The following is a 12,558-nucleotide window of genomic DNA, read 5'->3' on the forward strand; positions in this document are numbered from 1 at the left end:
GAAAAATGTAAAGCATTTTAAAATTATATGTTTCTATTGCAACACCAAAAGATCTTATTTTACAACACCCAGGGTATCTGTAGCTATCCCAACATTTGTTATGAGGTTCTCAAAAAATTCCTGAAATACTATTTGATTTACTTTAGCTTAAAAATTAAATAGATGCTATGTAACACTTTTAGGAGGGGAGAGAGGAAGGTCCTAAAATTAAACAAACAATAGTGTATAAGAGCTACAAAAAAGTTGGCAGTCACTGCTCTGCAGGTCAAATTCCAGTACAATTAACTTTTAGGAGCTTTCACAAGTCTCCTTTTGAAATGAAATGTTTTTGTAAGCAATATTACTTCTGAGTTTTGGACCAGAGTTTAGGAATCTTTTTTGTCATGTAGAGTCTTGGGTGGTAGAGGGATTCTGACTTGTAGAGTCCTATTTAAGCATATACTGGTTACTTAAAGAAAATCCTCCACTCACCTTAACTAGAGAGGTGTTTGATGATATAACTGACAAAAGAGTACTTTACCATTGGAATGTGGCCACTTCAGCATGTAGAAGCAGACAGCTTCTGGAAATGTGGGCCAAGGACTTAATCCCCCTAATTTCTCCCACACACTTTCTAGCGCCATTGGTTTAGAATTTTGAAATTTTACCTAGGTAATGAATTCCTTTATCTCTCTACTATGTGTAGCAAAGGATTTACTAAATAAATAATCAAGATAAGAAGGGAAGGGAAGGGGAGCAGCGCCACCATATACTAATGATGAGTCCAAAATATGCAACCTGAATATAAAGGTTCATACCATTTCTTTAAAAATTAGAAAAAGATGAGATCGGGTATCTTTCCCAACTATAGCTGAGTATTGTTAGCTTTATAAGAGCAGAAGAAGTCATAAAAGATAAAATAGACAAGTGTGACTACATAAAAGTAAAAGACTTTTGCAAAAAGAAATAAATGATGATAAAATGAGTAGGGAAGGGAAAATATTTCTATAGAATATTATTGATAAAAGCCTCATATCCAAAATATACAGGGAACTGACACAAATATATGACACCATGAATCATTCCACAATAGTAAAAAAGGATATAAACAAATAGTGTTCAAGAAAAGATTGACAAGTTATAAATGACTATATGAAAACATGCTCAAATAACTATTATTTAGAAAAATATAAGTAAAAATTACTCCAGAGTTTCATCTTACTCCATGCAAATTGGCAAATATGAAAAAAGATAGGGTCAGTGTTGGGGAAGGAGTAAGTATAGGAAGATTGGCAGACTTATGAATTGTTTGTTGGTGGATCTGTGAAGTGGTCTAATTGTGCTGGATTTCCATTTGGAAAGGCAAAAAATAAGACTGAATGGTCCATATCCTTTAATTTACAAATCCCACTCCTAGGTTAAAATAAGAAAGTCAAAGACAGAAATAAAGGCCTAATCATTACCAAGAGATTCATACCAGCATTTTTTAATGAGGAAAGGAATTGCAAACTAAAGTAAGTGTCCATTAACTAGAGAATAACTGAAAAAAAAACATGTGATGCTATTGTTCAGCAAGAAATTAAGACTATGGAAGATTTATGTGAACTAGTAAAGAGAAAAAAACAAAAAGTACCTGCTAGAAACCTACATGAAGCAGGTGACCAGCCAAGAATCCTGACCCTGACTGCCCAGCCTCCCTATCCTTCATCTTTTGTGTGTATCTATATGTACATGTAGCCTTTTCTCTTCCTCAAGCCTGTCTTCTCTCCTGTACACAGTACTCCGCATCATAGACAGATTTCCTTTTCTTCTAATGTTTTTCTTTTCTTTTTTCTTCAATTCTAGTCTATCCCTGAACATTAATGCATAAATAAATTTTGTTTTGTTTTTAATAATAATAATATAAAAATAAGATACATATACAAAATAATATACATAATGACTATAAAAATGTAAATGAAACAATAACTAATATCAAGCTGATGTTACATAATGGAAACTAATGAATGTCCCAGAGAAAAGAAAATGAATGTATCTTCTCACATATGAAAGAAAGGTAAGGGACTTCCATATAGTCTTAGTCTCAGATGTCTTTGCTTATTTGTTTTAAGTTTGTCACAAACAATAGTGTGCAATAGTTCCAAGAAGGTTGGCAGTCACTGCTCTGCAGGTCGAATTCCAGGACAATTAACTTAAAGGGGCTTTCACAAGTCCCCTTTTGGAATAAAATTTTCATATTATTTTTGAGATTTTGGCCAAAGTTTAGGAATCTTTCTAGTCACATAGAGACTTGAGTGATAAAGGAATTTCACACATAGGGTCCTATTTAAATCTATCCTGATTACTTAAGGAAAATCTCCTACTTACCTTAACTAGAGAAGTATTTGATGATATAACTAACAAAGAAAATACTTTATCATTGGACTCTAGAGGAGCATACTGAAAACTGACCATTACATTAAAACAAAAGGATCAATAAAACACTTTTTTAAAAAATTTTGAGGGCTGCTGATAATGGTTGAAAGAGCATTGGTCTAAAAGATATGTTTTTTTAAATTATACATATCTTTAAAATAAGAATAATACTTGCCAGGCAGTGATGATGGAACAAAGTATTTTTGTAATGTATCTTTGTAATGTATCAAAGTATCTTTGTAATGCTTTAAAATTTACAAAGTATTTTCCCAGATTTAATTTAATAAGTATTTAGTTATCTCTCAACAACTGGGTGAGACAGTGCCAGTATTATCCTTAACGTTTTTTTAAATAAACAAATAACGACCAAGAATTGCAAAACCAGTGAAGGGTAGAAATGGCACACAACTGGAAAAATTCTGACTCTAAGGTCAATACTTTGTACTACACCATTAAAATTAATGCAGAAGCACTTGTGATCATAAAGTTCTAGGCACATATAAAATATAATCATTAATAAAAACAAACTATGGTTTCATTTGGTGGTTCAGGGAATTCCCAGTGAGGAAGCTCCCTTCAAAGCAACTATTTTGCAATTTATAATCTTAGAGAGTTGCCTGGGGCACTGACAGATTAAGAAATTTGCCCAATTCATATAGCCAATCCCTGCTTCTAGGTTGTCTCTTTATCCTCTAAGAGTGAGAAGGAAGAGAAAATGAAGGGAATAAGCATTTCTATAGCACCTTATTTGTACTAGGCACTGTCCTGAGTGCTTTTTACAATTATTGTTTCATTTGGTGAAATAATAATATAAATCTCTCAGAACTGGGCCAATAATAAACTCATTAAGAAAACAATAGCTTCAACAAAGTAGCTGGCTACAAAACCAACATTTCTATATAGTAATAACAAAACACAAGAAGCCATGACAGAAAGGGAAATCCCATTCCAAATAACTACAAAATGAATGAAATATCTGGGGATCAACTTCCCAAAACACACAAAAGACTTGTATAGATTCAATTCCAAAGTGCTCCTTAAAGAAATAAAGAACAACTTAAACAGCTGGAGGTATAAAGCTAAACCATGCCAAGAGAATTAAAAAATAACACTACCAAAGTTAATTTATACTTTAGATGCTATACCAATCAAATTATCAAGGAGATACTTTATATAATACGAATATGGATAAATAACAATATTTATTCTAAGAAAGCAAAAGATCTAGAAATCAAGGGAAATTATTAAAATTAGAAATCATTAAAAGAAGAAAAGAAAGAAAAGGAATTCTAGACCTCAAACTATGTCATATTTATAGCAGCAATTATCAGACCATCTGGTATTGGTGAAAAAAAGTTGTAAAATAAAAGGAATAGAAGGGATATGACAAGGGGGAGTCAGAAACAATGGACTTCAGTAACCTAGTATTTGATAAATAGGAAAACATAAATTATCTAGAAAAGTTATGAGCAAACTGGAAATTAGTTAGGCAGAAACTGGGCTTGAACCAACATCATATACTATACTCCTTAGTACATTCTAAATGGGACTTTAGTATTAAAATACATACTATTAAAAAATTAGATGAGAAACAGATCATATACTTCTACAGTTATAAGTAGAAGATGTATTCATAATCAAATAAGAGATAAAGAAAATTGTAAAAGATAAAAATAGATCATTTTGATTACATGAAACTGAAATGCTTCTGCACAAGCAAAATTAATATATTTAAGATAAGTAGGGAAGTAAAGGGGAGAAATATTTTTGTATTACATTTCTTTCTTTTCTTTTTTTTTTTTTCTTTTTTTTTAACCCTTGTACTTCGGTGTATTGTCTCATAGGTGGAAGATTGGTAAGGGTGGGCAATGGGGGTCAAGTGACTTGCCCAGGGTCACACAGCTGGGAAGTGGCTGAGGCCGGGTTTGAACCTAGGACCTCCTGTCTTCTCACTCCACTGAGCTACCCAGCTGCCCTGTATTACATTTCTATGAAAAAGGTTTGGTATCCAAGAGTAGTCCCTCCTTATCCAAGGTTTCACTTTCCATGGTTTCAGTTACCCACAGTCAACTTCAAATTCTAGTGGAAGGAAGGAGGTAAGAAGGGGGCTGTCCCTGGATGAGGATGGGAGCCAGTACACAGTCCAAGAACATAAGGAGGTTGGGGACAGACACTGGTACTTAAGAATGTACAGAGAGAAAACTGAAATTTGAGCCAGCAGCTGGGTAGGCAGAGTAGGGCAAAGGCTCCTCTCTCTGTGCCAGAGGTCTGCCTGTCTGCAAATGGCAGCAATTGCTCAAGTCAGCTTTTTTGCTTTCACTCGAAGAGTTCTTTTTTTTTTTTTTTTTTTTTTTTTAGCGTTTTTTTGTTTTGTTTTGGTTTGGTTTTTTTGTGGGTGGGAGACTGCAGAACACTGAGCTGAGGGGTAGAAGCAGGGAGAGAGAGCACAATACTACATAGAAAAGTTAATGTAGGTGCTAAAAGTTTAAGTGAAAACTGTCTGTATAGGATTCAATATTATCTTTGGTTTTAGTCATGCATAATAGATCTTAGAATGTATCCCTCATGGATACACAGGCCCTACCTACTGTGTGTGTATGTTTACATGTATGTGTGTGTGTATATGACAAAGAGCCATTCTCTAATAGATAAGTGACCAGTTCTCAAAAGACTGCAAAGTATTCATGGCCACATGAAATAATGGTAGAAATCACTCATAATAAAAAAAATGAAAATGAAAACAACCTTGAAGTTTAACTTCATACCCTAGAAATTGACAAAGATGACAAAAAATTAGAATGGTCATTGTTGGAGAAATTGTAGAATGATAAGTACACTAAGGCAGTGTTGGTAGAACTGTGAAACAGTATAACCATTTTGAAAAACAATTTGGTATAATGCAAATAAAGTGACTAAAATATCTAAAACCTTTGAACGAGATACTTCATTACTGGGCTTATATACTCCAAGAAAGTCACTGATAAAAATAAAGTGACCACATTTATCAAAATATTTATAGAAGCAAAGAAGTAGAAACAAAGCAGTTGCCTATAGATCAGGGAATGACTAAAAATATTGTGGTTCATTAATATAATGATTATTACTGGACTGTTAGAAATGATGTATATGATGAATACAGAGAAGCATAGAAAGACTTACCTGAATTGATGTACAGCAAAGTAAGCATAGCCAAGAAAACAATATATATAATAAGTATAACGGTGTAAATGGAAATAAAACCATACACAGAAAATTTTTAAATAACAAAACTATAAAAATTAAGCATGATTCAAATGAATATATATGAGAAGATACCCATAACCCATCCCTTCACAAACATGGGAAGTTCACAGACAATACACATTTTACATGCTTTTTGAACTTTTTCAGTGTGTTGATTTTTTCTCTTTTTCTTTTCTTCCCCTTTCTTGTCTTTTAAAATATTGTTTGTTATACGAAAAGACTCTAGGAAGAGTTAAGGGGAGGAATGCTGGGGATGACTATGATGTTGTTAAAAAAAAACAAAGTCATCAACAAAAACTGATTTTAAAAATCCTTTCTTTACTATTCTTACTTTTACTCTCCTTTCTCTTTCTCCTCTTAAAACCCTCAGAAAAGAATCCATCTACCACTAGTTCCTCAGCTTTTCCTCATAATAGGCATTCCTTCTGTGTGAATAATTAGGGTGAACTGTTGGAAGTAATGAGAAAACTCATTTTGGAGACTCCAAAATGCTTTAAATTTAATGACATCAGTACAATATTAATCAAAAATAGAAACATCTAGAAAATCTTGCTACCTATAAAGAATCCCTATTTGATTTCTACCTAGCCAACTTGTTGCCATCTGCCACCATACCCTAATATGAGAACAGATTCAAATAGCCCAATCTATCTAGCTGGCCGCCTGAATGTTTCATAGTCCACTTTAGTCATCTTTTTACAATATGCCAATATGTGTACCCCTTCCTTCTATTTCTCCTTCAATGAACCATAATAATAGCAATATGGCTCTTACTGCTGGAAAGGGTCTGTCTATCCACTCCCAAGCTCATGTCTCCACTCATTATTCCTGTAAACTGCTAAGCCAAAACATCTATTCCTGGCCATTACTGCCCTTTTTGAGTCATCTCCTTCATAATATTATAAGCTCCTTGAAAGTTGCAACTTAGTTTTTTATGCCTGCCTTCCTTCCTATCACTAGAACTTAGCACTGTGCCTTAAACATAGTTGGTACTTAATAAATGTTAATTGCTGACTGACTTAACAGGGTCATTCATGACAGTGGCAATTTTCTACAATGAACTTCCTCCCTGGGTCTTTTTACTATATTGATACTAATGATGAATTGTTAAATCTTTCAAAAAATGAATTTGAGAAGATGTAGCACTTTAAATGATATGTTTCTCCCTGAAATGAAGAGCCATCTTTTTTCTTTAACTTCTATATTCTTCCATTGATACAACACATTTTCAAATCATGAAAAACTGTATTGTTTGAAAAATTAAAAATTAGAAGCAGCTAGGCAGCTCAGCGGATTAAGAGCCAGGCCTAAAGAAGGAAGGTCCTGGATTCAAATATGGCCTCAGATACTCCCTAGCTGTTTCCCTGAGTAAATTTCTTAATCCCAATTTCCTAGTCCTTACTACTCTTCTGTTTTGGAACTAATATCTACTATTTATTCTGAGACAGAAAGTAAGGATTTAAAAAAAAAACACTCTTTCCTTTTGTCTTAGAATCAATACTGTGTATTGGTTCTAAGGCAGAAGAGAGGTAAAGACCCCCTAAGCAATGGGGTTAAGTGACTTGCCTTGTGTCACACAGCTAGATTTGAACCCAGGACCTCCCATCTTTAGACCTGGCTCCCAATCCACTGAGCTACCGACTTTCGCCATAAGAGTTTTTTAAGGAAGGAAGGAAGGAAGGGAGGAAGGGAGGGAGGAAAAGAAAAGAAAATTTTAAATTGCAGCTAACCTAATGGGAAATGGAGAGACATGTGATAGGTGTAAATAGGGTGCAAAATATTACTAGTGAAGAAATTGCTCAACAAAAATAGTGTTGAGGTATCAGATACATATATACATATATGAGACAGAGACAGAGAGAGGAAGTGAGGGAAGCAGGAAGGGAGAAAGAGAAGGAGGAAGAGAACGAGAGAGAAACAGAGACAGAGCCAGAGCCAATATTATTTATGAGCAACAACATGGTGTAGTAGAAAGAGATTTAAATATCCATTCAGAAGAGCCAAGCCTCAATACTTCATAGAGTTGTGAGAAAAGTACCTCATGAATCTTAAAATGCTATTTAAATGCAAATTATTATAGTAATACCATCCCTGCCCCATGTGAGCAGTGGTAACTCCTGCACCATTTGTTTGCCTTCTATTTCTATGTAATGTCAAGCTATAATACACCCTGTCAATAATATCTCAATATAATGATAAAATTAAAAAGTAATTTCTGAGGCAAAGCATTAGTAACATTCAACCTTCTCCAGCATATGTTCTTTTTATTCTTGTGACCAAGTTATAGTCTCTCTGTGGATGGTAATACCTGAAGTTGAGAGGATCAAATGTTCCTCTTTTTGCATACCCTGAAAGGACCTAAGAAATGCCAGTTGTAACTAGTATATTGATGCATCAAGGATTCCTGCATATAGAACCTGTCTCCAACAAAATAGATCAAAACCAGTCTATAACTTAGTAGATAATGTTGAGGAATTGTCTGAGACTCAGGTTATGATGTGCCCTTAGCCACAGAGCTATAGACTATTAGAGGCTATATTTAAATTTGTCTTCCTGAACCTTCTTTTTTTTTACTTGCAAATTTGTTTTGATTTGATTTTTCCCCTAATTACATGCAAAAACAATTTCCAACATTTTTCAAAGAATATTTAATCTTGAATTCTCTCCCCCCTTCCCCACTTTCATGTCACCCCATCACCTTGACATGATAAGCAATCTCAAATAGATTTTACATATGCAATCATAAAATACATTTTTCCATACTAATTCCTTTGTGGAAGGAAACTCAGACAAAAAGATTAAGAGAAAAAGAAAAGAAAAAAGTTTGCTTTGGTTTGGATTCAGACTCCATCAGCTTTTTCTCTAGTTATTTTTTATCATGATTCCTTTAGGATTGTTTTGGATCATTGTACTGCTGAGAATAGTAAAGTTATTCACAATTGTTCATTGTACAATATTCATGTGACTGTCACAATGTTCTCCTGGTTCTGCTTATTTCACTCTGCTTCAGTTCTTGAAAGTCTTTCCAGGTTTTTCTGAGTTCCTCCTACTCATCATTTCTTATAGCACAATAGTATTCTATTATAATCTTATATAATAACCTACTTAGCCATTCCCTACTTGATGGGTATCCCCTCACTTTCCAATTCTATGCCCTGACAAAAATAGCTCCTTTAAATATTTTTTTACATAAAAGTCCTTTCTCTTTTTGTTTTTTATCTCTTTGGGACACAAACATAGTAATGGTATTGCTGGGTCAAAGGGTATGTACTTTTTTATAGCCCTTTAGGCATAGGTCTAAATCTCTAGAATGATTGAATCAGTTCACAACTTCCCCAACAATGCCTTAGTGTCTTGATTTTCCCATATATACTCCAAATTTTGCAATTTTCCTTTTCAATCATCATAGCCAATCTGATAGGTGTATAGTGGCACCACAGAGTTGTTTTAATTTGCATTTCTCTGATTACTAGTCATTTAGAGCATAACCTTTGACCATTTGTCAATTGGAGAGAGACTTATATTCTCATACATTTGACTCATTTATATATTTGAGAAATGAAGCCTTCATTAGAGATTTACAAAAAAAAAATGCACCATTATGATTACTGTGCATTACTTTCCGTTCTATTTCCTCCTGCTTAGTTTCTGCCACCACTCCAATCTGACCTCTTTTTTAGCATACTGATCCCCTTCATTAAGTCCCTTCCTCTCCTACTTCCATATAGGGTAAGAGAGCTTTCTATATCATTGTGTAAATTGTGTAATTTAACAGTCTCTTCATTAAAGGATCAGAAGGCCTGGAAAATGATATTCCAGAAGGCAAAGGAGCTAGGACTTCAACCATGAATTGCTTACCCAATGTAAGTGATTATGTAAAATCTTCTCTCATTGAGTCAATTCTAATGAGAGTTAGATTCACCTGCTCTCCTCCTTACCTTCTTCATCTTCCTCTCCACTATAAAAGCTCTTTCAGGGGGCAGCTGGGTGAATCATTGGAGTGAGAACCAGGCCTAAAGATGGGATGTCCTAGGTTCAAATCTGGCCTCAAATACTTCCTAGCTGTGTGACCCTGGGCAAGTCACTTGACCCCCATTGCCTACTCTTACCACTCTTCTGCCTTGGAACCAATACAGAGTATTGATTCCAAGATGGAAGGGTTTCTAAAAAATAAATAAATTACTCTTCTATGTCAAATAATTTTTCTATTTTTCCTTACCCCTCCTCCCAACACATTCCTCTTTCTCATGCCTAAATTTTACTTTATTTTTACATGATTTCATCATATTCAACTTATACCCTTGCTCTCTATCTACATATATTCCTTCTAACTGCTTTAATAATGAAGAAATTCTTTAGGATAAAAAAAAATCAACTCCCCATGTAGAGATGTACACAGTTTAACCTTATTGAATGCTTTTTTATTTCTCTTTCCTGTATATCTTTTTATGCTTCTCCTGAGTCTTGTATTTGAGAGTCAAATTTTTTATTCAGCTTTGGTCTTTTCACCAGGAATGTTTGAAAGTCCTCTATTTCACTGAATCCTCATTTTTTCCCCTGTAAGATTATGCTAAGTTTTTCTGATTAAATGATTCTTGATTGAAGTCCTAGCTCCTTTGTGTTCTGGAATATCATATTCTAGTCCCTATGATCCATTAATGCAGAAACTGCTAAATCTTGTGTTATCCTGACTCTATCTTCATGGTATATGAATTATTTCTTTTTGGCTACTTACAATATTTTCTCCTTGACCTGGAATTCTGGAATTTGGCTATAATATTCCTGGGAGTTATCCTTTTGGGATCTCTTTCAGGAGGTGATCAGTGGATTCTTTCAATTTCTATTTTGTCCTCCAGTTCTAGAATATCAGGACATTTTTCCTTTATAATTTCTTGAAAGATGATGTCTAAGTTCTTTTTAATCATGTCTTTCAGGTAGTCCAATAATTCTTAGATTATCTCTTGTTTTATTTTTTTGCCAATGAGATATTTCACATTTCCTTCTATTTTTTTTCATTCTTTTTACTTTCTTAGATTGTTTCTTGATATCTCATGGAGTCATTAGCTTCTACTTTCCCAATTCTAACTTTTAAGACATGATTTTCTTGAGTGAACTTTGTATGTCCTTTTCCATTTGGTCAATTCCACTTTGTAAAAAGTTCTTTTCCTCAATGAATTTTTGTATCTCTCTTTCAATATGGCCAATTCTGCCCTTTAAGAAATTCTTCTCTTCAGAACATTTTTGTATATCTTTTTCCATTTGGTCAATTCTGCTTTTTTTAAGAAGTCCTTTTCTTCCCCAGATTTTCATGCCTCTTTTACCAATTGGCCTAATCTATTTTTTAAGATGTTCATTTCTTCAGTATTTTTTATGCTTCCTCTAGCAAAATGTTGACTTGTTTTTTTGTATTTTTCCTGTATCACTCTCATTTCTTTTCCCAATTTTTCTTCTCTCTCTCTTATTTGACTTTTAATATCCATTTTGAGCTCCTCCATTAATTCTTTTTTGGAGGAGTAAGAAAAATTCATATTTTTCTTGGAGACTTTGGATATAGCAGTATTGACTTGGTTGTCTTCTTCTAAGTTTGAACTTTGGTCTTCCCTTTCGCCAAAGTACTTTTCTTTGCTGTTTCTTTTCTTTCTTTCTTTTTTTTTTTTTTAGTGTACTCATTTTCCAGGTTTTTTTTCTTTTCTTTTAATTTAAAATAAACTGTTAAAACTGGACTCTCTAACTGTGGTGAGAGGAGCACTATTTCAGGCTTCAGGTTCTTTGTGCATCTATCTTCAGAGCTAGCTCTGGGGATCTATCTGCTTTCAGTTGTTCCCAGGTGGTATGATGTAAGGAGGTGTGTTTAATATTCTCCAGGCTTAAGCTCTGGTCTGTAAGTAACCATAAGCACCCTTTTCTGCCTTGGAACTGTGACCAGGGTTCCCTGCTCCTTTGTGGCCTCAAGCACTGGTGTGTGCTAGTACTCTTCCTCAGGACCATTTCCTGGATATCCTAATGGACAATGCAATAAGAGTCTTGTACCCCGAGCCAGCAAAGGACTCCTGTAATCTCCTTCTAAGCAGTTGTCTAACCTCTTTTACCATCTGTGGCTGAGAGCTCTGAAAGCCTTTGCTGTTGCTTCAGCTGTGCCCAAGGCATGTTGCCATGGTAGAGCCTGCCTTGGCATGCTGCTTTGTGTTCCACTTCCACCCTGCTGCAATAGATCTTCTGTGCTGGCCTCCTACATTGTTTTGGGCTGAAAAATTATTTCACTCCATATTTTTGTGGGTTATACTGCTCCAATATTAATTTTGGGGTGTTATAACATAGTTTTTGGTGGGTAATTTTAGTAGCAATTGGGGAAATCTGTGTGCCTTCTCTGCCATTTTGGTTCTCTCCCCACCCCCTTCTAACATCCTATCTAAAATTCTTCTACTAAACCAAACTGCCTATCATCATCATCATAAGCTCCTTAGCATCTGAGGTCACTCCATAGTTTGGTTCTAAGCTGCCTTTTCTGTCATGCTTCATATTGCTTTCCTTTATATATTTTATATTCCAAACAAATTAATGTATTTTCCAGTTCTCAATCTGTCCAGTGAATTGCCTGGATGAATCTCCTATCCCCCATGTCTTGATCTCTCCCTACTGAAATTCTCCCCTTCCTTTAAGACCCAATTCATATACCCCTTATTCAGTAATCAATAGTCAGTAAACATTAAGTGCCTACTATGTTCCAGGCACTATGGTAAATCTTGGGGATACAAATAAGAAAAAGAAAGATAGTCTGAACTTTAAGGAGCTTACAATCTAATAAAAGATAATACATGAAAAGGAAACTTAAAAGGGGGAGATGGTCACCAGTGATTACCTTGGGAGAGTGGGGTGGCATAGCATAAAATTTAGGAGTCAAAATTGAACTTAGCAGCTGAT

At 34.5% G+C, this 12,558-nt stretch overlaps 1 protein-coding gene across 1 annotated transcript in view; it reads right to left on the reverse strand.

The window, feature by feature from the left end:
* The window catches only part of BMP7 (bone morphogenetic protein 7), a 149,620-nt gene extending 137,836 nt beyond the window's left edge, over positions 1 to 11,784 (reverse strand). Inside the window, exon 1 of the mRNA XM_044659632.1 lies at positions 11,718 to 11,784. Within this exon, the coding sequence (XP_044515567.1) occupies positions 11,718 to 11,784 (67 nt within the window). The remainder of the gene's footprint in view (positions 1 to 11,717) is intronic.
* Positions 11,785 to 12,558: the final 774 nt, after the last annotated feature.

The sequence above is a fragment of the Gracilinanus agilis genome, chromosome 2 (genome assembly GCF_016433145.1).
Source record: "Gracilinanus agilis isolate LMUSP501 chromosome 2, AgileGrace, whole genome shotgun sequence".
Taxonomy (NCBI): Eukaryota; Metazoa; Chordata; class Mammalia; order Didelphimorphia; family Didelphidae; genus Gracilinanus; species Gracilinanus agilis.